The sequence below is a fragment of the Mirounga angustirostris genome, unplaced genomic scaffold (genome assembly GCF_029215605.1).
Source record: "Mirounga angustirostris isolate CCGP_5_RB_7025 unplaced genomic scaffold, mMirAng1.0.hap1 SCAF_5, whole genome shotgun sequence".
NCBI classification, from domain to species: Eukaryota; Metazoa; Chordata; class Mammalia; order Carnivora; family Phocidae; genus Mirounga; species Mirounga angustirostris.
Window position 1 is genome coordinate 174,515,892 of NW_026991713.1, and position 23,272 is coordinate 174,539,163.

The following is a 23,272-nucleotide window of genomic DNA, read 5'->3' on the forward strand; positions in this document are numbered from 1 at the left end:
CAGCTCCTACTGTGAAGACACAGTAACCTTGAAAATAACAGAACACAGCAATCTTACCCACACACAACACAATTAACAACTGACAAACTAAACTCAAACCCTAAGGAATTTAGTACCGAATGTGACACAGCTTCCTTCTAAAGCAAACTCCGTCAACCTCATGAGTGAAATAAATTCTTAGATAACTTTCTCACCCACTCTGACACCATTAATACTGTTTCTCGACCCAGGGGATCACTTGAACTGCAAATATGATGGCAGCTACGTCTCCCTCCTTATTCAGAGCTGCTTCCCAGTGCCATGGGCCAGTGTTCAACAAACACGTGCTGTAATTCAATCCTGGAGTCGTAATACTTTCCCCAAGGACAGAAAAGTATAAAGAAAGGAGTTGAAAGTCACCGAGAATATCGTAACTCAGAGATTCCTGTGGCTATCTTTCTGGACATTTTATCACACCCCAGTATATACTAATACATCTAATACACAAAATATCATATATGTTGTTCTATTACTGTTTTCCCCTTCTATTTACATCCTGGGAAAATGGTATAAACTTTACCGTTACCTTTTTTCCCTTAAAGATTCCTACTTAGTAAAAGATTTCAAAAAAAGGACATATACTAAAAAGCACTCCAGGCCACCACCCTACTCCACTCCATCACTACTACTCTCCTCCTATATAACCGTGTGTGTGCGCCCACAAGTGTAGGCAGACATCTGTGTCTGTAGCTCCCTCTAGACAGAGTGAGAGCATACACCAGAGTCACCTGGGACGCTTGCAGATGGTCCGTCGGTCGGTCTGACCCTAAACCTCAGGGAGAGGACTCAGGAGTCTCTATTTTTAAAAGGACCCTCACGTGTTCTGATGCAGCTAGTGCACCGATAAACACTTGGGAAACCAGCTGCACTCCCTTAGATTTATCACTTAACACTACCAGGTTCTGGTCTTAAGCATAGTGAGGGATTTTCCACATAGGTTAAAACACATCTGCCTCTGGAACCACCAAAGGCAGACTTCCTCCCATTCTCCAGTGGCTCTCCCAGAACCTCTCTCAGGTCATATGAACTATGACTCTTACACAAGGGATACAACAAGGTATAAAAGATCAAAGCTAGACCATGTGATCATAGGATTCTATGTCCAGGCAAATACATAGGACTTAAAAACTCAAGAGGCAAATTTTTCATAATTGGAAATTCAAACTTAGTGTGGATCAGAAGAACTTGCCTCCTTAGGACTTTTACTTCAGTTTATTCTGATAATGCCTCCAGCGTAGGACTTAGGTCTTAAAAAAATTTCACACTGGGACTGATCACCAGACCATTACTGTATTCTACGAATTAATGCTTAGTGGAATTTGACTGTATCTACAGTTCAATCTATTTCTCTCTGTCTAGTGTCACCCCATACTAGAATGTTTACAGAGAGAAATACCTATAGGATGCCATCTGCCATTGCCCCAAACGAGAATAATCGGTATCTATAGTTCCCGAAGAGCTGTCAGAGCTAAATAATGGCATTCATGTGAAGTCAGTTCTCAACAGCACATGACACATTCTTAAGTGACAAATACGTTCAATACACTGGCACGTTCCCTGAGCCAGTCTTATTCTGGGCACCAGCTGATGACAGTGATCAAAGCAGAGAGTCCATCTTTCTCCAGATGACATCCTTAGGGCTCTGCAGAGCAAGGTGCCCTGGAGAAGGCTACCAGAGCTCTAAGCACTCCAAACACAGCCATGTCTGGTGGAACCTCTCCAGTCAGCAGGCCTACCTCCTACCACATACCTGCGCAGGGCGCTGTGCCAAGTTAGGGCTGGTTACCTGGGGTCATCACCCGTGCCTTCTCTGAGTGCTGCCTGACCAGTCTTCGCGCACAAAGACAGGTTACCAGACACACGTCATCACCATCCACACCACGCCGCACCACCACCCCCCTACCTCTGTGTAGAACACCTTATGCTCCACCACGTTAAGATCCATTGTGAAGAGCCTGGGCTGCAATGTGGTGCAGAACGTGTTTCCCTCCATCAGGCCAATCTGCGCATTGGCAGGCTGATGTCTGAGCAAATGCTTCTTCGGCGGGACCATATCCTGGAGGACCTGGGGAAGGCAAGGAGGAAGCACTACCAACCAGCCATCCCTTAAAGAGCAAACACTGCTCACCACAGTATCTTAAAACAACTATCAGGCTGGAAACCGTGAGATGAAAAGTTATGATGTCCCTTTAGTGCGGCAAGGGAGGGCACATTCCATGTGCTAAAACTGGCTGGTGGAGAGCAACGTGTCAGATACACTGAACTAAGTCTCCCGAGTAACCGCTCTCAAACGACGTAAGAAAAGAGCGACCAGGGCGCCTGGGTGGCTCAGTTGGTTAAGCGACTGCCTTCGGCTCAGGTCATGCTCGGCAGGGAGTCTACTTCTCCCTCTCCCGTTCCCCCCTCTTGTGCTCTCTCTCTCTCACTCTCTCTCTCAAATAAATAAATAAAATCTTTGGGAAAAAAAAAAAAGAAAAAAGGAAAGAGCGACCAGACTGGGGCTACAGAGACCCAGGCAGCCAGCCTTCTGTTCTTTTGATGCTGACGACTATGGATGTAGCCGCTGATACCAGGACATTGCTTTCTGCGTATCTGAGGTCAAAGGGAACACGTACGGTAGCGCCTTGTAAAGTGGACACGAAATTACAAATTACATGTCCTCTCCAAGTCAGATTTGAAGAAAAAAGGTCTCAAAAGTATTGCTCAAATATCCTAGTTCCAGGGACAGAAATTTCACCTCTTTATGGGGTTCCATGATCACAGTGACACTCTTTCCAGTGACCTGGGCCAAGACCTGCAGTGAATGCATGGCCTGTTTTCTCACAGTGGAATTTGGAGAGGTGACTTCTCGAACCAAGTCATGCGTCACATGGTGAAAGGACTTCTCCTGAGCTGCCACGATCTCTTCGGCTCTCTCCTCATCCTTTAAAGGTGTCGCGCATCTCATCAGAAGCTGTTCTAGGGTGGTCTTTGCCATGGCGACGGCCCCATTGGAAACCTGCAGGTGAGGGACTCCTTAGAATGAAGGGGTCATTCACTGTGGGTCCACCCCCCCACCCCGCCCCAGGTGAGCTAATTTAACAAGACTACTTCCTAACCTTCATACAGTACTTCAGTGGCTAAATCACCTTAGCATTCCTGTACGTCACTCAGAAAAGAAATGGGGATCCAGACAAACTCCTTGTATTTCCCAAATGAATAAGCCAGCAAGGCCTACCACATTCGATTTGAGTTATACTTGCGCACAGCTTCATGAAGAATGCAACTTCCTGAGAAACTCCTGCAGCACGTGCACTATTTAGCCCCACGGCAAGAGTGAGTAGGATTACTTCCCTCTACAGATGTACCGTGTTAAGTGCTCTGGTCTGTGACAGTTCTTTATCAACGCAGACAGATACTCAGATAACCAGGGAAGCCTATGGGGTCCTGTTCTGTCCTCGTATTAAAGATGCTGTAATGAAATCTAGGCTTCTAGGAGAGCGTGTGGGCAGAACTGCCTCATACTAACTATGCTGTAGGCAAATCAGCTTTAGGAACCGCTTGGTTCGGTTTGGGGTCACCCATCACCTACCTCTCCAGTCAAGTCCATCATGACAAAGAGAAGCGCTTTGAGGAACGTCTGCTGGTTCTGGAGAACCCAAGTGAGAGGCAGCCGCTCCATGAGGAACTTAATGGACACCACACCCCCCAGCTTTGCATACCAGGCCTGCTCATAGCAACAGGCGCACAAGCGCTCGACGATGTAGGAGAACAGAGGCAACTGGCACGCCTGGGGAGAAAACACAGACACACCATCCTGTTATCCCCACTCCGGGTAACCAGTTTCTAGAATGACTACCCACAGGCACCAATATGCCCCAAACAGCAGATACTCCTCAGCCCTTCCTTACCCTCTCCTTTGAGCCCAGGATGATACTTGCAACATCAAATATGACAGCCAGGGCCACCTCCCCAATCTTGCAAAGTTCCTTCTCTTCATATGCCATACAAATAGCGATTGCATCAATAAGGACCAATGGATCCATTCCTTTCGACCCATTTTCTTCGCTGTGAAACATGGCTGTGCTGGGCTGGCTGCCCACCTGGTAGCAAGGTAGCAGGAAAGGACCTGGAAGAGAGGCGGCGGCCATGGGAGAAAGCAGACCTTATTTACATGCACGTTCTTGTCCCTCAAATGGCAAAACCACCTCATTATAAAGTTTATTTTTTTAGTAATCTCCATACCCAACGTGGGGCTCGAACTCACAACCAAGATCAAGAGTTGCATGCTCCACCGACTGAGGCAGCCAGGCGCCCCAAAACTACCTCATTCTTTACTTTGAGGTTCGGAGCTCAGTAAAAGCCAGCACTGGTACTTTCGACCAACTTCCGTTAAACTGCAATTACTTGTGAACTAAGTGGTCTGATTCGTACTAAGGCTCTTTTCCTGAATGTCCTCCATTATAAACTGTGTTCTTTTTAGATTTTCTCTATGATAAGGAGAACCACGTATCTTCTTTTAAAAAAATCATTAAGGGTCAAGGGGTACGGCAGAGAAATGAGTATGGGCTACACTCTAGATATTCCTGACACAAAGAATAATTAAAAAGCAACCCGCTATGACACCCAACCCACACAGGGAACAATCTGCTATGAATTAATGCCTCCCAGGTGCCAGGCAAGATGGGTGTTCGCTATCAAGAAGCTTACAGATCTGCTCGAAAGACATTAACAGAGGAACACTGAGAAACGATCTCAGATCAACGGGATAGCAATGACTATTCGGACCAAGGGCAAGAAGAGTTACAAGGGGGAAAGTTCTCAGTGTTCTGCAGCATTCAGAGAAAGCTGCTTTGTCCATCTGGAGGGTGAGGGGCCTCGGGGACACAGAGTGCCGCAGCGCTGTTCCAGTGTGTCCACCGACCAGCGCTGGTCTGTCTTCAGACCAGTGTTCAGAAACTTCTATAGCAACTGGCAGTGTCGGGACACTTTGTCTTTTTCAAGAGCACCAGTTAGCGGTGGATTAGAAAGAGAAACAAGCAGACAAACAAGAGTGGTCCCCCCGCCAATCCGGAGGCTGAGGACCCCACAGCAGAGGCGGGGAGCAGCAGGGAGGAGCACCGCAGAGAGGAGCCGGCCGAAGGGCAGGGAGGGGAGGCTGGGCCTTGGCAAACAACACATGGGGGGAAGACCAGCCACGAGGGAGACCACAAACTGTCTCCTACGCAGACTGTCCAAAAGTATTCCGCCCCCATTTTCATGAAAAGCAAAGGGTGGGAATCTTCCATCGGGTGCACTGTACAGAGAAACTTGGTAACGATCTTCAAGTCACTATTGCACTCGTCACCGAAATACCAATTACCCTGCAGTAAGCGGGAAATCAGAAAACAAAGGCCAAGAATGAACCAGCCAGACGGCTCCTCCGAAGCACCACGTCCCGATGGCACCTCTGCAGCAGCCCAAGCAAGTCCCACAACCACCTCCTCCGCCCACTCACCGCACTGCTGGGCGACTGCCACCATCGTGTAGTGGCGGATCAAGCTGGCGACAAAGGGCAGGGCGCTGGGCCGGAGATCTTTAATGACAGCAGACATGAATGCCCCGGTCAAGGCCTGCTCAAACGTCTTCCGAGCTGGAGTGTCTTGTGCTTTGTAGCGATGCGATATGATGACATTAGGTATGGTCTTTTCTGTAAAGCTGCAAGATAAAATCGAGTCCATCCTAACACTGAAATCCTGAGCTGATGAGTCCACGAGGACTTAAACGATGAATTTCATTATGAACGTTTATAACCGATGGTTCTAGAGACCCCCAGTATGTTCTACATAACACGGAGCACAGGCGATGAATCAAAGCCATGTTACAACGTGGCGGCAGATTCAGTATTTTTATAGTTTTTAAATAAAGTTGATGTCTGACTTTGATTTTTTTTTTTAACTAAGTAAGCCAAATTCTAAGAAGTAACCCCATCGATGAGCAAACAGAAATGAAAAAAGCTTAAAGACTGCTATACGCCCATTATGTGTTGAAAAACCACCCCACAGGAACAGAATCAGACGAGGTTACAGACCTCACTGACAGCATGTGTACCACCCGTCACTGATGCCGTGAGCAATGTGAAAACACACAGGGAAGGTCCCTCCCCCAAAACGTGGGACACAGCAAGATAACATACACACATGATCACACAAGACCATCATCTAAGGTCACAGCCCTAACTGGTAAGAGTAAAATACAAATATCACGGGACAAATATTTGGGGAATGAAAGGATCACTGTGGACCAGAAAAGCAAAAGATCCACTGAACATCTGCCATATGCCAAGCACTATGGATACACGAGTGAGCAATGGGAGAGAAAAGGGCAGGACCGTTGCCTCCTGAAGCTGACAACCTCAGGGAGAGGCAACCATCAGGAACACGACGACTGAGGTAAACTCTAATTCTCAAGCACCTCCTGGTTTCTCCTCTTCATTTTCTCTAAAAGACCAGAAAAGCACCACTAGGCAGGTAAACTCGCAGGAGCATACTTAGCGCTAGGAAACCTGGGAGGTCCTCTGCACCCCTACGTCCTGACGTCTAAGATGCACCGATCACAGGGAACCACATTCCCAACATACTTAGGGTGTGCAAGAAGCTGGTAGAGGGCGTGTTTATTGTCCTCCAGACTCATCATTGCCACCAGGAAGCACTTGATCACCTCCCACGCCTGCCTCCGGTAGTAGGGCTCAGTGTTGGCACTTTTCAGGCAGTCCAGAGCGGTTTCTATGGCCTAAAATGACGACAAAGAAATACAAAAACTATGTTTATGCAGAAATTACATGATTACTCAAGTCTTTATTTATTTTTAAAGATTTTACTTGCCAGAGAGAGCGAGCACGCAAGGGCACAAGCCCGGGGAGTGGCAGGCCGAGGGGGAAGCAGGCTCCCTGCTGAGCAAGGAGCCCAATGCCAGGACCCCGGGGTCATGACCTGAGCCACAGGCAGACGCTTCACCGACTGAGCCACCCGGGTGTCCCACTCAATTCTCTCTTTAGAAGATAAAAGGGTTTTCTTTATTATTTTTTCCCCCCCAGAAAACCTACATAGCTACACACACATTTTATCCTACTCAGGTTGAGAAGGAAGGCAGGGGAAGGCACAATCACACACAAAATCATGTGAAGCCTTTAATAGCTAAGAGGCCAGTCACCCTTAAGGACAATTACACACCTATCACTCAAAAAACTGATCTGTGTTCAGGAGGCAACATTTCCCCAGGCTGTGTGCGAGGAAGCAGAGAGGGGCTGCCAGGGACAGCAGCTGCCCTGCAGGCTCACGCGTGGCCACACTGAGCAGGGGCACAGCTCCTCGCTGAGTCACCCCTGGCTTGCGGGGCTAATTTCGGAAGTGGTTAAGGATCAATGTAACCTTTAAGCCAATTCCCTGCCAAAAGAAGAAAGGACCGCCAAGTGTGCCCAAAGGGGATTATCTGAATGGGGATTCCCTGGCACTCGGCTTGGCCAGGCTTCTTCTTCCCTTGGCCTCGGCAGCCCCTCCGCCCTCAGCTGCTGGGAAACCGGCCCCTCGTGCACCTCAAGTCCGTGTGGGGCTGCAGGAGGACTTGGAAGCCTCTCTTCAAAACTCGGTTTCTTCTCGGGGGAAAAACTACTCCTAAAGAGATTTCCTGGCTCTGCTTAGTCTATGCAGAGGTCAAATACAGGTCAGGTACCTTAGTTTTCACTACTAATGCCCACCAGCCCTGACAAGGCCGAAGCAAACAGAATCCTGTGCGAAGGAAGTTACCTAAAATGTGGGAACGTGCTACTGACAAAGGATGTTCACTAGAGCAACTTTCAATGTAAAGACGGACTTTTAGCTGTAGTCTCTTAGGAGGAAACTAGTGTTTAACTGGCAGGTATTTTTTAAAAGGCTTGGGTGAGAAGCCGGGGTTACACCTCCCCCTGAGGTCTGGAGAGGACCCCCATCCATGGTACGGGGCTGGGGGAGGGTCAGGGACAACACATGTGCGTGAGGAAGTGTGGGGACAGGATGACTGAGAGATGAGGATGCAAAATAACTAGAGGGACATTTACCCATGACGGATATCATTCCTCCCAGATGTTAAGAAAGTCGTTAAAAAAACAAACCAACCACCACAGAACCCACTAGTGGGTAAACTCCGTACACAGACAGGTGAGCAGGCAGGGCTCCATGGTATGACACACCAGGACAGTTAGCCTGAGCACAGGGAGAGCTCTGAGTCGCTCCAGGCCGCAGAATGCTGGTTTAAGACCAGATCTTCAAGGAGTTCGGGAATCCCAGCTGGCATCTGGCTTGTGAAACAGCTGAGTCACACAGATGCACGCAAAAGGCTACTCTCACACCCTTTAAAAAAAAATACCCAGTCTATAATGGCTAGATAATGGTAACAAAAGCTGTTAAGACAAGGTGGAAAAAGGCTGGCTCTGTGATAAGGGGGAGAGTCGACCTTGACAATATAGATGAGAACCAGGTGGAACAATATGCATGTGACAAAGGACTGGGAGGGCTCAGTCAAGTGAGTGGGAAACAGCTTTCAATAAAGGTAAAGCAAAAGTAGTAGAGTGGGACACCCTGGTAAGATGTTGGGGACACAGTCTGTCCATTTTTTACCCAATGAAACAGGAGTTCTAAATGGCAGATGGAGAGAGAACGAAGAGCTGTCTGCAGCGGGCTAAGGAGCCAGGAGAGACAGCAGGTGCTCAGGAGTGATAAGTATTGGATTAACCTGGGTTCTAAACGACACTTGAAGTAGAGCCTGCCGGGCATCAAAACAGACTAAGTTCAAGGGGAGGATGTGCTGGGTATCATCACCTGCTGCTCTGTCAGGAAAGATGAAACTGCTCAAGCGTCCAAAGTTCTCACACAGCACACCTCCACCGACCTTCTGGTGTGATGAAAGGCCCCTTGCCAACCAAGCTGGTCCCCAAATACATTCTGCACTTTGAGTCAGAAATTCCCTAAGGGGCACCTGGCTGGCTCAGTCAATAGAACATGCGACTCTTGATCTCAGGGTTGTGAGCTCGAGCCCCACATTGGGTACTGAGATTACGTAAAAATAAAATCTTTAAGAAAAAAAAAAATTCCCTCTCAAGACAGTACATGTTTTATTTATGTATTTTCAAATAGAAATCAGCGTTCTTAAAATGAAATGTGTAGGATCTTTAAGAAGCTCCTGAAAATTTCCAAATTTACCTTCTCCATCGGGAGCTGAAGAGATGCTTTACAATCGGAAAACTCCACTGTGATACTTGGGCCTTGAACCTCAGTCACAACATAGTGCAGCTTCTGGGATTCCTTCAACATCTTCCTGTTACTGCCACCAAATTTACCAAGGACACGGTAGGCCACGTGAGAAATGCTATCAGCAGGATTGCGCAGGGTGCGCCATAAAGCCTACAACCCAACACACTTTCATTAAAATCCTTTCAAGGTGATGCATTCTCGTGGTTCATAGATCAAAATTCGCAAGTTATAAAAGACTATTTAGCAAAAATTCTTCCTCCCATCTCTGTCCCCCAAACATGCACTTCCCCTTCTTGGGAGAAAACCACTGTTATTAGTCTTGTGTGTCCTTCCAGAAATATTTTGTCTTTAAAGAAAATGCACACATAAACATAAATATCCTTCAATGCCCCTGAAATACAAACGGTAGCATATGATAAGTATCGCAGAGCTCAAAAGCAAGAAAACTAAGCAACATATGGTTTAAGCATATATACAAAATAAGATCAGAAGCATGGAGAGAAATGCTAATTACTGATAAAGTTCTTGTCCTGGGGTTTGATGGTGAGTTCTCAGGTTTTTACTATTATTAGGCTTTATAATGTATAAACATGACAAATTCCTACAAATAAGACAGATAAACTATCTTACACATTTCAAACCTCACATTAGAAAGGATGGTGAAGAGGGGAAACACGGATCATGACAGGACCTGCCTTACAGGAATACATGACAAGGACATGTACCTCGTACTTACAATTAGTGTAAGGACCACACGCACTCACTTGTTTCAAAAAACTCTTGCCAATTTTCCCACATTCCCTTAGCTGGACTATCTTAAGTCCTAAAAATTACTATGTCTATTTAAGTCAATTTTCTTAAATCACTTTCCATAACAATGTCAGATAGACAACATAAAATCTTGAACTTTTCTTTAAAGCAAAATTTCAATTTCTCTTACGTCCCTAAAGGTCCAAAAAGACTTGTCCTTAATGAACACCTGTTGAGAGGTGCTAAGCCTCCCTACCTCCACCCCTGGACCCAGCCCAACCACTCCTCATGTATCCTCAGGAAAGGGAAATTCTGCTTCACTCCCCAGGAGGGGGTGGCACTGGGAATGAGTGCTGGTTGATGGGATCACAGAGAGATGCTCCTTGTCTAGTGTGGGGGCGGGGGTGGGGAGTTTACGGTCTCTCCAAAAGCAGGAAGTCTCTCCTTAGGGCTGTCTGCCCCATGGAATGGCAAGAGGCCCATGAGCCCATCCCTGTCTCCTCCTCCTCCTGCATGGTGCTCACCCACACCTGGATCAGGCCCATGGTCTGCCTTCCAGAACCAACAGTGCTGTTCTTGAGGTAGGCTCTTGGTCGAGTCTCCAAATGACAACTTGGAGAGTGGACTTAGGGCCCTGAACTGACCTTCAGTATCATCCTCTCCCACCTAGATGGAGCCCAAATCAGGACTGGTGGGGTAAGTCTCCCACGCCCAGCCTCAAGTGCATGCTGCAGTTTCTAATCTGGACTCCTGTCTTTTAGGAGTTAGGGAGTCTCCATCATATAAAGCTGGCGTTCTGACCCCCTCCTTGGGGCCAAATACTCTATACCAAAGGGGCAGATGAATAAGTAACTGGCACCCTAAACCTCTAACAATTACTATGTTATGAATCAATACGACTGCAAAACACGAAGCAAATACCTGATATTTAATATACAGACTCTCATGAAGAGAAAATACAAAATGTTTTCACAACAATCTCCTTGATTATCTGCTTCATTTCCCTTGACCCCAAAGTGGACACCTGCGCTTCCCTTAGGAGTCTGCTTCTCTTTACTGTGGTATCTCAAGACCTTCTGTGGATAAAGTAAGGATCTCCCTGGCAGCACGCAGTAACTGTAACACCTGCCTTCATAAGTCATCAACTGAATGAGGACGTGCCACATGTGAAAGCCCCCCGAAAAAGGGAAATGCTACAAAACGAATGTCTATTCCATACACAGAGTATTTCTTCACATCTTTTCGTAAGCCAGAAGACTCCTAAAGTTGAAAGCTCCACCACTTCATCTTGCAGAGAGCCCAACGTGGGGCACAGGGAGCTCAATGGAGGCCTGTCACTTCTGGAAACCACTAGCCTAAAATTCCCAGTAAAAACTAGATACGTGAGCACCCAACGTCCTGCCCTGTGCTGGCCCTGGTGAGAACTCGAGCTTACCTGCATGAGCTCTGCGCGGACTGGCTGAATGTGGTCATAGAGGAAATCAGGCTGCAGGTTGTCCACACACAACTCCAGGGTCCTCAGGCCTTGGCTGACCAACGTCTGCGACCCGTTGAGAGCAGACACCAAGGGGTCCATCAGCATGGGCAGGTACGGCAAGAGCGAGCTCAGCCTCACGGGCACCGTGAGACACAGCTCCACGAAGAGGTCCTTCATGTGCTGCTTGTGCAGACCGCTCTGCAGCATGTTCAGCCCTAAACACGGGGTTTGCAGACGTCAGAGAGGACAGTTACTCCCAGACAGGCCGAAGTCAACTGTACCAAGTAACGGTTCTGCCTTTTATTATCAACATACCTTTTCTGTAACCATGACCCCTTCTGTCGGTCATGTTCACAGTAACAATAGCAAGCTGAACACAATTCTAAATTATAATTTAAGCTATAATCACTTAACATCAATCTTAATGAAACAGTTAATATTGTACATAGATCTTTTAAAAATCGTGTTACATGGGGTGCCTGGGTGGCTCAGGCGGCTGAGTGTCTGACTCTTAATTTCGGCTCAGGGTCATGAGATGGAGCCCCACGTTGGGCTCCGTGCTCAGTGTGGAGCCTGTCTGGGATTCTCTCTCCCTCTGCCCCTCCCACCCCTCAAAAAATAAATAAATAAAATCCTGTTATGTTTTTAACAAGCCCAATCCAAAGACACAGACCAGTAAGATGCATTCACCTCAAGCTTGAGGTTTACAACTTTACATCTTTTATCAGGCTTCCAACAGACCACAATTGAGGTCTATGCTGTAAAATAAACATTTTCTTCAAAAAAATCCACTTTTGTTTCCTATCAATAGAGAGGAACTTCCTTTTTACAAAGTCAACCTCCCCACTCTTCACGAGGGTACCCTGAACTCCTTCCTAACTGAAACATGTCAGATCAGGACGTGCCCCGAGTGCTCAGAGACAAGCTAGAAAGGATGGAGAGACCCAGAGAAAAGAGGTACCACAGCAGCATCACTGGATTCAGAGTCCAAAGGAGGAGGAGGAGAGGGAAAGACCAAGTTCCCAGAAGGGGATCCACCTGAACACAACGAGGTAGGGAGAAATGAGCTTGGGGACAGCACAGAGAGTGCAGGAGGAGGAAATCAGACTCCTCAGAGCAGAGGGCTCGGCTGGGGATGACCAGAGATGGGGTTAAATATGGACAATGGAGCTGGATTATGGGTGGTGGACAAAGGGCCATGTTACAGGCAATGTGGTCAACCATTTCCCAATGGCTCCTAAGTACCGTATGTTGTAAACGGCTTCTTTTTAAGAAGCCCCTTTTTTAGCTCTGTATCTTGGAAGCATTCCTGCTTACATGGCAACTATAGGATTCTGTTTATGCAAATGTGCAGCAAAATAAAAATATAAACTTATAAATCAGGTTTATAATTGTCTTTTCCCTGTCTTACTCAGATTCTCTTTCAATCTAGGGATCCTTGACATTATTACTAAGCAACCCTAGAAACCATTTTCTAGGCTTGCTTATTACCAAAGGCTACAAAAATACAACCAAAGCCTGACCAGCGTGATGAAAACCTTCCAACTCTGTTCAACTCTGAGCAGGGAGGGGAAGGTCCATCCCTGAACAGGAGGGTTCCCTTCAAAGTCCCACTGCCTTTAAAGAGAGTGGGACACAAGGATGGATGGATGGATGGACACACACACAGACACACACACACACCCCCCTCTGGCAGGTGACATACACATCCACCCCCTTACCATGACCTTCGCTGGGTGCAGAGGATGAACCCCACAAACACAGGCAGCCAAACTCATATGTGCACACAAGACTAAAAGGCAACCAAAGTCACTGCTCTGACCTTGCAGGAGGTTTGGTAGGAGAGGCAAAAACTCCTGATACAGGAGGTCATGGCTGCCTCCCCCAATGGAGCGGAAGAGAGCCCGAAGAAGCAGGAAGTAGTTATAGGGTTCTTTGGCAGTCTGTGCAAGCTCCATGGAGCTGTTCACAATCTTGTGCAGGTGGGGCTGCAGGGTGGAGAAAAGGCAGGTTAATAGGCTCTAAATGAGGAGGGGCCACACCAACAGTTCACTGCAAACAGGAATGGAAGATAATTCTGATGACTTCATTCCAAAAGGAAAAACAAAACAAGACCTTTCCAACCTTTATTTGGCTCAAATTAATTGGTCTTAAAATATATGCTGGTTTCCACCAGGGTGGCCGCGAAAGAAGCATTGAATAGGTTCCTATGTTACTGTGTAGTTACCTGATGTTGAAAAGGTGACACCCTTTTTTGGCCCTGCAATTCCTGTGAATATGGTCACTTCCTTTGTAAGACTAAGTCATCAAACAAGATGAAGATGCCCATTTCCTATAACAATCTAAGTGCAAAAATCACCTAAGGGAAGTGAAACTTCACTACCAAATATGATATACACACAGTTTGAAGAGCCGCAAAAATTGAGATCATAAGGGGGCATCTGACTCTTGATTTCAGCTCAGGTCCTGATCTGAGGGTGGTGAGACCCAGGTACGGCTCGCACTCAGTGCAGAGTCTGCTTGTCCCTCTCCCTCTGCCCCTCCTCCCGCTTGCCTGCCTGTGTACGTGTGCTCTCACTCAAATGAATAAATAAAATCTTGGAAAAAAAAAAACTGAGATTATAAGGTTTTGGAAGACTTAATCGGAAAAAAATGGGTATTTCTTTAATAAAAAAAAGCACTGTATTAGCTTATCATAGCTTTAATTAATATCTTAAGCCAGATTAGCTTTTTATCTTGTACTTTTCAGGTCCTGGTTTTAACATGTGACAGGTTAGGCTGCATGTGAAACATTTTACAGGCTCATTTAACGTGAACTGAGAAGTGCTGTGTGGTCGATGACATAGTTCCCAATTTGCTGTCATAGGTGGCACGATAGATTTATTTTACAGACTAAATCAACCATATCTATTATTTTGACAAAAAGTTCTATGAAATTTATTCTTTGAATGTTTTTCCAGAACAATACTCCAACAACCTACCATTAGGGTTTGTTCTGTTTTTGTTGTCGTTGTTCTGTATCTAACGTTAGCAAAATTTAAATTTTTTGACGATACCAAATCATGCGGACACAGACTGAAATCAAATATTTCTTCTTAGAAAAATTCAAGTATTTTTCTTTCATATGAACACAAAAGTAATGTCAAGGTTGTTGACAAGTGATTACTCTAGAACTGAAAAACTCCCTAAGGAAACAGTCACATAAAAGCAGAGATGACCGGTGCTCTTTGTCACCATCTGTACTTTTACTACTCCAGGAAAAAAGAAAAAAAGGATCTTGTTTACTTCTTCAAAATTCCCCCACAGGAAGACATCACTCTTCACAGAGACAACTGGTGATAACATTCTACTTTCCGCAAGAATTAAAATATTCTGCCTTCAGTGGAAGTGAATTTTTATTAGGTTTTCTGTTACACCATCTGCTGCTTTTTCAGTGGTAGATGGAACCACGGGTAAGTTTTTTAGCCATTTGCTAAAATCAAATAACCGATGACATCAAATTATACTGCACTAGTCATCCACAAAAATGTCAAGACGCACATCCCTCCAAGACCGTATTCATAAGGAATACAAATTGGTTAGAATTCTTGATCTAAAGGGGGGAAATAAACAACCGGTCCCGAAATGAGATGTTCACATATTGCCACAGAAAATAAGAACACAGAGTAGAAACAGAGTTAAAGTGGAGGAAGGCTAGCGTCATCAGAACGGTTACAAAGCCAACTGTTTCTCTTCAGCTAGAACTCGGTGCAAACATTTTCTCCTTCTTTGTTCCTTTCCATCGCTCAGTTTTTAAAATAGGAACGATGGGTTCCTATTTTACTTGTGTCATCAATCCAGAGAAAGAAATTCGAATTAAAAAAAAATCAGCGGTGGCGATACCATCAGCAACCCGCTGCCGACCACAGGCATCCTGAAGTTCTTGCTTTAAATCTCCGATACATTCAGCTCTGCTTAGAAATGTATGAAATGTTTCTCACATCTGGTCCTTACTGGTTCCAAGTATTTACTAATTCAAAGAGCACTTTACAAATATAAAAAAAGCAACTCCAGTCTGTGCAAAAGTGAAAACAGGAATTAAAACACAACAAAAAAAAACCCCAAACGAAGTACACTTGGATCTAAGTGAGCTTTACCTTCAGCATTTGTTCGTTTTCAGCTGCAAAGAGGGAGACGGAGCCAAAGACCAACTTGAACAGCTTGAGGTACAGGTTGGAGAGCTCCACATGGGAGCCCATTTCCGGCAGGCGGTCCAGGAGGTACTCCACCAGAATTGTAGCAAACAGGGCCGAGGTAGTAGGGTTCGCCAAGAAGGAATTGGCAACGATCTGTCCAAACAAGACACACGTGTGACAAAAATAATCCCCTCCTCAAAGGAGCTTGAGCACAAAGTAATGAACTGTCCCAAAGTACAAAATCAAAGCTGTATCAGATACTCCAAGAAATTAACTATCCACCCAAGGGAAAAAAAATTAATAAATCTGCTGAGCATTGAGTGGAGTTCACTTCAAATACTTAAGTCCCTTATTTTATCCTCACCATCAAATACCAAGAGCCTACATCATTTCTACTAATCAAAGAAACTGATCCAAAACATCTTGATATTTTGAAAAAAAAGATTTTTCTTAAAGATTTTATTTATTTGAGAGAGAGAAAGTGAGAGAGACCAAGCATGAGAGGGGACAGGGGCAGAGGGAGAGGGAGAAGCAGACTCCCCGCTGATCAGGGAGCACAACACGGGGCTCGATCCCAAAACCCTGGGATCACGACCCAAGCCGAAGGCAGACGAGCAACCCACTGAGCCACTAGGCTCCCTGAAAATTTTAATATTATACCCTAATTTTTCTCTAGTCGGTTAACTGTCCAATTCTTGATTTCAGCTCCAGTCATGATCTTAGGGTCCTCAGATTGAACCCCACATCAGGCTTTGCACTCAGCAAATGGGGGGGGGGCGCAGAGGGGGAGGGAGGAAAAATCTCAAGCAGGCTCTCTGCTCAATGCACAGCCCAATGTGGGACTTGATTCCATGACCTCGATCACGACCTGAAATCAAGAGTTTGACCCACTGAGCCACCAGTTTGTTTGAGATTCTCTCTCTCCCTCTGCGCCACCCCCACCCCCTGTTCGCACATGTGTGTGTGTACTCTCTTTCTCAAAAAATACTAAATAAATTTTTTCTATGAGCACATCCTTAGACACATTACTTAGAAAGCCCTCCAAATAAAGAGAAAGCCAAGTATTCAACACTTAAACCAGTAACTTTAAAGTTAATGTTGAAAAGATATGAAAAAGGAGTTTTATACCTGAAGAGCATAATTTTTCGAGATTCTTTCCACCATATAAGGGACCGTTGTTTGAAAGATCTCTTTAAAGGTTAGGGGATTCATCATTGTGAATACACCGGCAAAGTGTTCCAACACCTCCTTCTCTTCCTTCATTCTGACCGTCTGGCAGTTCGCTACTCGAATGTACGTTTGTCCATTTCCTGCTATCTGGACCTAGCACAGGGAGAAAACCCATGGACATCAAAACTAGGCATCTCTGAATGTATTCCAGAAGTAGATTACCTACATATTTAAAATGGAACATTTTAATTAGATAAGAAATGCCCCGTCCCATCTTTTAATTCACTCTTCTCAGCTTAATTTTGGAAAATAATTAAAACAAACAAAAAAGTTTTTTTAAGGGTTCCAAACAGGAACAAACGGAGTCAACTTCAATTGTTTCTACTGCCGTCCACTTACACCACCCGCCACCCCAGAGAATGCACATACTGATGCAAGTGAGACCCTTCCCTGTTAACACAATGCTACGCTACTGAACAAAAGCAAACCTGGGCAGACAAACACTGTCGACCAGCCAAAATAATGACAGATGGGACTCTCAAGACCCCTTCCATCACTAGCACATCTCCTCCACACTCGGGAGCCTGGTTCCAGGGCACTGCCTTACCTGATAAATATCTAAAGCCTGCATTGCATATTTCACAAGTTTTATGTAAATCTGAGTCTCTTTGGGCTGTAACTGCTTGTTGGGAATGAACTGAGCTTCTGGAAGAGAGAGAGCATAATCAGTTACTGCGAATAAACCCACTCTGTGAAAAACATCATGTCTAAATAATTCAAGAGCAGAATTACCACCAGGCGCTTTACATGATGTTATGCCCCATGTGATTGTCTTGACGCCACAGACCAGGGTTTTTACCAAACTTCGACAATCTGTGACCTGGAATGTCTGCTTGTCCTCCTTATCCTTTTCTCCTTGCTTTTCAAATGGAGGCACAGGGGCTGGGGTCACGGGGGTGGCGGGGGTGGGGGGTGGAGGTGGGGCGGGGGCGGGAACGGGTGCGGGGGAGGGGGCAGGGCCCGGGGCTGCGGGGGCAGTGGGCACCCCGGGCAGGGCTGCCTCCACGGCTCCGAGTTCTGACTGGGGCTTGCACTTCTTAAAAATGGCAGAGAGCTGGTACCGGGCGATGGTGTGGAATTTGAGAACAAAGACCTGGCAGGAAGAGAAAGTGGCGAGAAAGACAATCATTCCTCTTCGATAGGCCAACCTTTTCAGAAGACAGAAAAACAAACTATGAAAGCACTTGTGGAAGTCACTCTGCTTCGCACGAAGGAAGTGTGCCATTTCCCCCAATGGTAACCAGAGTGGCATCACCACGGCCACTGTCGCCATGAAGAATCTGACTCAGAAAAGCTGGGGGACTTGTCGGGTAAGCCTGGATGCAGCCCAGACTACTCCAAAACCCACACTATCGCCCACCGGCCTTGGCAATTACACCCTACTCTGTACCCACACACCCAACTGGGTGCCTCTCCAGAGGTGTTCACAGCGAACCCAGCCCTTGGCTACACAGTGTCCCAGAAATACCTCTTCTAAGTACTTGCCAGGAACCGTGCTAAGAGCAACCGTGAACTGTTTTATCATCTCTCATGACAATCCTGGGAGGCAGACCCTGTGATTATCCCTGGTCAGATGAGTAGGCCGGCACAGAGAAGTTAAATATCTTGCCCAAGGACGCCTGGCTAGTTAATGGGGGGTGGGGATTTGAACCCAGGTGGTCTGACACCCGGAATCCAGCTGGGCAATCTGACGGCAGCACAAACTTGTCAGTAAAGCACAAGTATAGCAGTGGGAGAGATGGAAGAGCAGGACGCCGACATCTCTCAGGAGAACCAGTACCTCCAGCATCCGCATTAGCACATCTCTCCCATTGCCGCTCTCCTGCTCGCTCTTGGAGCGGATACAATCCACCAGGTTCAGCAGCAGCTTGCAGGACATGGTCTGGATGCTGCTGGGCAGAGACTCGTCATCGATGTTCTTGGCAAAAAGCTGGACGGCGAGGGAGAGGTCACTGAGGGGCAGGTGCTGACGGACGTGGTGCACGAGATCGGCCAACGTGCTGTAGGCGAGGGGCCTGTGGGCAGAGATCTCTGCTAGCGTGCGGGTCAGTTCCCACGCTCCCACATCTGCAGGCCACCGTTTCTCCCACCACGTGCCCCAGCAACACACAGGATGGTACACTTGGGGCACGCTTTCTATGGTTCCAGCTTCCCCAGCTATATGACCACGAGGCTCAAGTCTGGCCTCGGTGCCTAAATCTTTACTTTCCAAGTTCTCGCATCTCATGGTCACAGGGGCACATACGTGAGCAGAAATCATCACCAGCTCAGTCACACATGGAACGGGTTTTGTTACTCAAAGATAAACAGTGACATACTCAGTGTGTGTCAATTAACACCTTATACATTGTGACCATTTCACAGAGACAGAAAAAGAACATTTGGGCTACTGAGTACTCACTGACTAAAGGTCTGGACACCCACCACGTGCCAGCCATGAGCCAGACACCAGATCACCAGTGACCAAGGTGAACAAAGCCCTGGCCCTCAGGAAGCATATTTACAGGAGGGGAAACACCCCAGAATGTGCTGTGGGAGACGTGAAAACACCGGGACGAAGACCAGAGGGGGACCCACTCTCAGGGGGCAGGCAAAGCCCCTTTGAAAAGGTCACACCGATGCGGAGACCTTAAGGACAAAGGGCCCCGGGGCAAAGAGCCAGGGAAATTTCCAGAAAGAGGAAACTGGATAGACACAGGCCCTAAGTGGGAAGTGCCACTGAGGCCAGCGTGGCTGCGGCAGGTCCGGAAGGGAGAGCCAAATCCCACGCAAGCGGTGAGTCTGGTGGTCTTTTCCAAGGGCAACAGAGAACCACAGGAGGGTCTCCAGCAGGAGTGACATGATCTCATGTCCAACTGCAGCCAGGTTCAACTGCAAGCTATAAAAGAAGCATCTTCATATTTGTAACTACTTTATACGGAAAACGTAATGGATAGCCTGTATCATATTGAAAGCGTTCTGCGTATTTTTCAAAAGATCTATGACACCTCCCATGTTAGAACCAAAAAAATTACTAACATTGCTTCATTTTACGTTGTAAAACATGATAAAATATTAACTTTCTCCTTTAGAAATGATAAACATGATCACAACTACATTTATTCTATAAAATGCATAAAAAATAAAGCTAGAAAGAAATACACCAAAATATTATCCATGTTACTTGAACTCCCTCTTGTGTAGAACCGAAAGGTTTCCTTTCCTTCTTGCTTGTTTGGTTATTAAATATTCTTTTATAATAAAGAGACACACTTGTTATATAAAAAGAAAAAAAAAGCCAACAGAAAAACTAACACAAGTCAGATAGTTTTATGTACGATTTAAATCAAGACAACTATTCTGATTTTTCCCTGTAAGCTAAGGCACAAAAACCAACCTAAGGCATTTCCAAACTTCCTGCAATTCTAAATCCAAAGGGACAGTAAAGCCTACACCTGTTGAAACACTCATAACACAAAGTACCACGTCTCACTGCCCCCTCTGCATTTTTTCAATAGATACCGCACATTTAATACCGTACCTGAGAGTCTCTCGAGCAGTATATCCTGATCCAATGAGTATGGATTCATCGAACAGCTTGTCCATGCAAGGAATGAACTCTAGAACACAAATGTCCATTGCACATGTCACCAATTACACCAACAACACAAGAGCCAACCTACAGTCAATTAGCAATCTAGATTTGGAAATGCGTGGGGAGGAAAAAAACCCACATGCATATTTCAGTCCAAGACACTGGCTCTGTGGGGCCACATAAGCTGCCTGCTGTCAAAGACGCAGGTAGGATCACATTCAGTATCAGAGAACGAACGAGAAAAAAGTGAGCTTCCCGTTCCTTGGCAGAGAACCTGCCCCTAGTACTTGGCTGGAGGCCCGCCCATCCCACCATCCTTAAAAGCTGTCTCCAGCAGGGCGCCTGGCTGGCTCAGCTGGAAGAGCGGTGACTCTTGGTCTTGGGGTTGTGAGTTCAAGCCCCATGCTGGATGTAGAGATTACTTAAAAATTGAAAAAAAAAAAATCTTATTAAAAAAAACCCCAAAACTGCCACCATCCACCCACGCCTATCTGGAGAAGAGACTTTATTCACTGCGCTAAAGTCATCCTTCTTAAACGTTTTATGGCTACTCATTATGGAGAAATAAATTACAAAAGTCTAAAAATTCTACAGGGTTCTCCTAGACATGGGGCCCAGGTTAGGGGTCCCCACTCCTCGAGTGATGCTGACTAGAAACTCATGGGGGTTCTGTCCAATCCTGCAGATGGAATCATCAGCAAAGCCCCTCCTGGTCCCCTGCAGGCCTGCAGACTTCACCAGGGTAGAAACAGCTGGTCTTCACTCAGGGACAAATCACAATTCTGAGGATGTGCAGATAGGGAGCAACCTGCGTATTTTAGGCCTCTCCTCCACACTCCCCCAGGGAACTCTGGCCACAAATATTCGAAGGATGTTTAGATTCTGGAACAAGCCTGACATTGTGGCCAGCTTCAGTAAATAAAGTACATGCTCCACCAGCTAACAACTACGACGGGTCAAAGATCAAACAGAAGTGCGTGCACTGGAGAGACACAATGCACGTCTCCAGGTAACTCCCAAAGCGAGGCAGCAGAGGGAGAAGTGCCAAATGGAAGCAAGCAACCAGCAATCCCTCTGAAGTCAGAGAAGGGAACGTGCCTGGGATGTCCTCAGGAGGTGGCCCAGAGGAAGGAGGCACAGACGGAAAGATGCTAAGGACTCAGGCACCAAGTGCTGGCGGGCTGGCTAGGAACGAGCAAAGTGTGCAAGGAGGACGTGGTAAGAAATTAAGCTGTAGAGCACTAATTCCCAGATTCCCTCCATGACCTAGCATCAGAATCTCCAGAAAAATGGGTAACACTGTTGAACAGCTAGGTTTTCTCAAACTACTGCTCTTCAGGATTAGTGCAAATGGGTTACCATGTGGTATCGTTTCGGATACCAAAAAAAAAGTAGGGCTAACTGAAAATGTTAGTGGATGTGTAAATTTTAGCTATGTGAACACATTTTTTGTATTTTCTAAGAATACATAACAATACTAACATTTAAAATGATTCTTTAAGTGTTTCTTTAAATAAAAGTCCTTTTGAGATGTGATGTTTTTTTACCCACTTAAGTCCAAGAACTACTATGGGTTTCTAAATAAAGTATCCTAAAGTATCTTGTTAAAAAAAAAAGGGGCGCCTGGGTGGCTCAGTCGTTAAGCGTCTGCCTTCGGCTCAGGTCATGGTCCCAGGGTCCTGGGATCGAGCCCTGCATCAGGCTCCCTGCTCCGCAGGAAGCCTGCTTCTCCCTCTCCCCCTCTCCCTGCTTTTGTTCCCTCTCTCGCTGTGTCTCTGTCAAATAAATAAATAAAATCTTTAAAAAAAAAAAAAAATCAGTAGAGAGACTTAAAAGGGGGAAGGGGGGCTCTAAAAGCTGAATTCAACCAGCCTAATGTGATCAAACCCTGAGAGCAGCATCTTGGAAACGCACTGATCTTTGTGGAATACCGTGAAGACCAAAACAGAGCTGTGCGGCTCACGGGGCCAGGCTGCAGGTGATGGAACACGATTATCTGATAAGCATGGGAAAGGTTTTTTATCTGTCAGCATTTCACAAGTAGAAACCTCCTGCTACACAACTCCCCAAAAGCACCTCCCAGAGCCTCATGACTCGAATGGCAGGAATGCCGATAATTAATCTGAGAACTGCAATGAATCGGTTTTAAACTATCCCACTTAAAATTCTTCTATGTTGATACTGTTCAGAGATGAACATGTAGAAAAGCCACATACGGCCAAGGGAGCCGGGACTGGACAAACTGCCAACGGTCCTCAGCCCTGGAGGCACGTGGTGATGGGGGGCAGGGGGGCTCTGCGTGCCAGTGACACAGAATTTCTCAACCTGGGGGATGTGCACGTGCGTTTGTTCTGTAATTTTTGGCAAATCATACATTTCTTTTGGGCACTCTGCTATGTTACGTTTTTTTTAAAAGGTTTTAAAAGTGTCTATATTCCACTCAGCTATATCCATATGCAATATCACTATAATTTGTATTTTAACAGCATAAAAACATCTGAGCTTTATTGTATTCACTCATGTATTAGCACTCGAACTATACCTTTCCTTTCATATTTAAGAACTATGTAAGAAAGCCCAATCTTGGGGCGCCTGGGTGGCTCAGTTGGTTAGGCGACTGCCTTCGGCTCGGGTCAGGATCCTGGAGTCCCGGGATCGAGTCCCGCATCGGGCTCCCTGCTCGGCGGGGAGTCTGCTTCTCCCTCTGACCCTCCTCCCTCTCATGCTCTCTCTCTCAAATAAATAAAATCTTTAAAAAAAAAAAAAAAAAAAAAAGAAAGCC

The 23,272-nt window shown here is 46.2% G+C and overlaps 1 protein-coding gene across 8 annotated transcripts in view; it reads right to left on the minus strand.

Moving 5' to 3' along the window:
• Window positions 1–23,272, minus strand: part of TRRAP (transformation/transcription domain associated protein) — a 113,285-nt gene that overhangs the window by 69,409 nt on the left and 20,604 nt on the right. For 6 of the 8 annotated variants that reach the window (XM_045875806.3, XM_054507692.2, XM_045875809.3 and 3 more), the window contains exons 13-27: window positions 20,437–20,515; window positions 18,697–18,931; window positions 17,649–18,009; window positions 17,464–17,561; window positions 16,815–17,009; window positions 15,648–15,839; window positions 13,334–13,499; window positions 11,470–11,726; window positions 9,234–9,434; window positions 6,638–6,789; window positions 5,516–5,715; window positions 3,930–4,147; window positions 3,611–3,808; window positions 2,777–3,037; window positions 1,943–2,104 (exon numbers count right to left, since the gene is read on the minus strand). In XM_045875806.3, coding sequence (XP_045731762.1) covers window positions 1,943–2,104; window positions 2,777–3,037; window positions 3,611–3,808; window positions 3,930–4,147; window positions 5,516–5,715; window positions 6,638–6,789; window positions 9,234–9,434; window positions 11,470–11,726; window positions 13,334–13,499; window positions 15,648–15,839; window positions 16,815–17,009; window positions 17,464–17,561; window positions 17,649–18,009; window positions 18,697–18,931; window positions 20,437–20,515 — 2,975 coding nt within the window. The remainder of the gene's footprint in view (window positions 1–1,942; window positions 2,105–2,776; window positions 3,038–3,610; window positions 3,809–3,929; window positions 4,148–5,515; window positions 5,716–6,637; window positions 6,790–9,233; window positions 9,435–11,469; window positions 11,727–13,333; window positions 13,500–15,647; window positions 15,840–16,814; window positions 17,010–17,463; window positions 17,562–17,648; window positions 18,010–18,696; window positions 18,932–20,436; window positions 20,516–23,272) is intronic. The other 2 variants (XM_045875808.3, XM_045875810.3) reach the window with 1 other exon arrangement.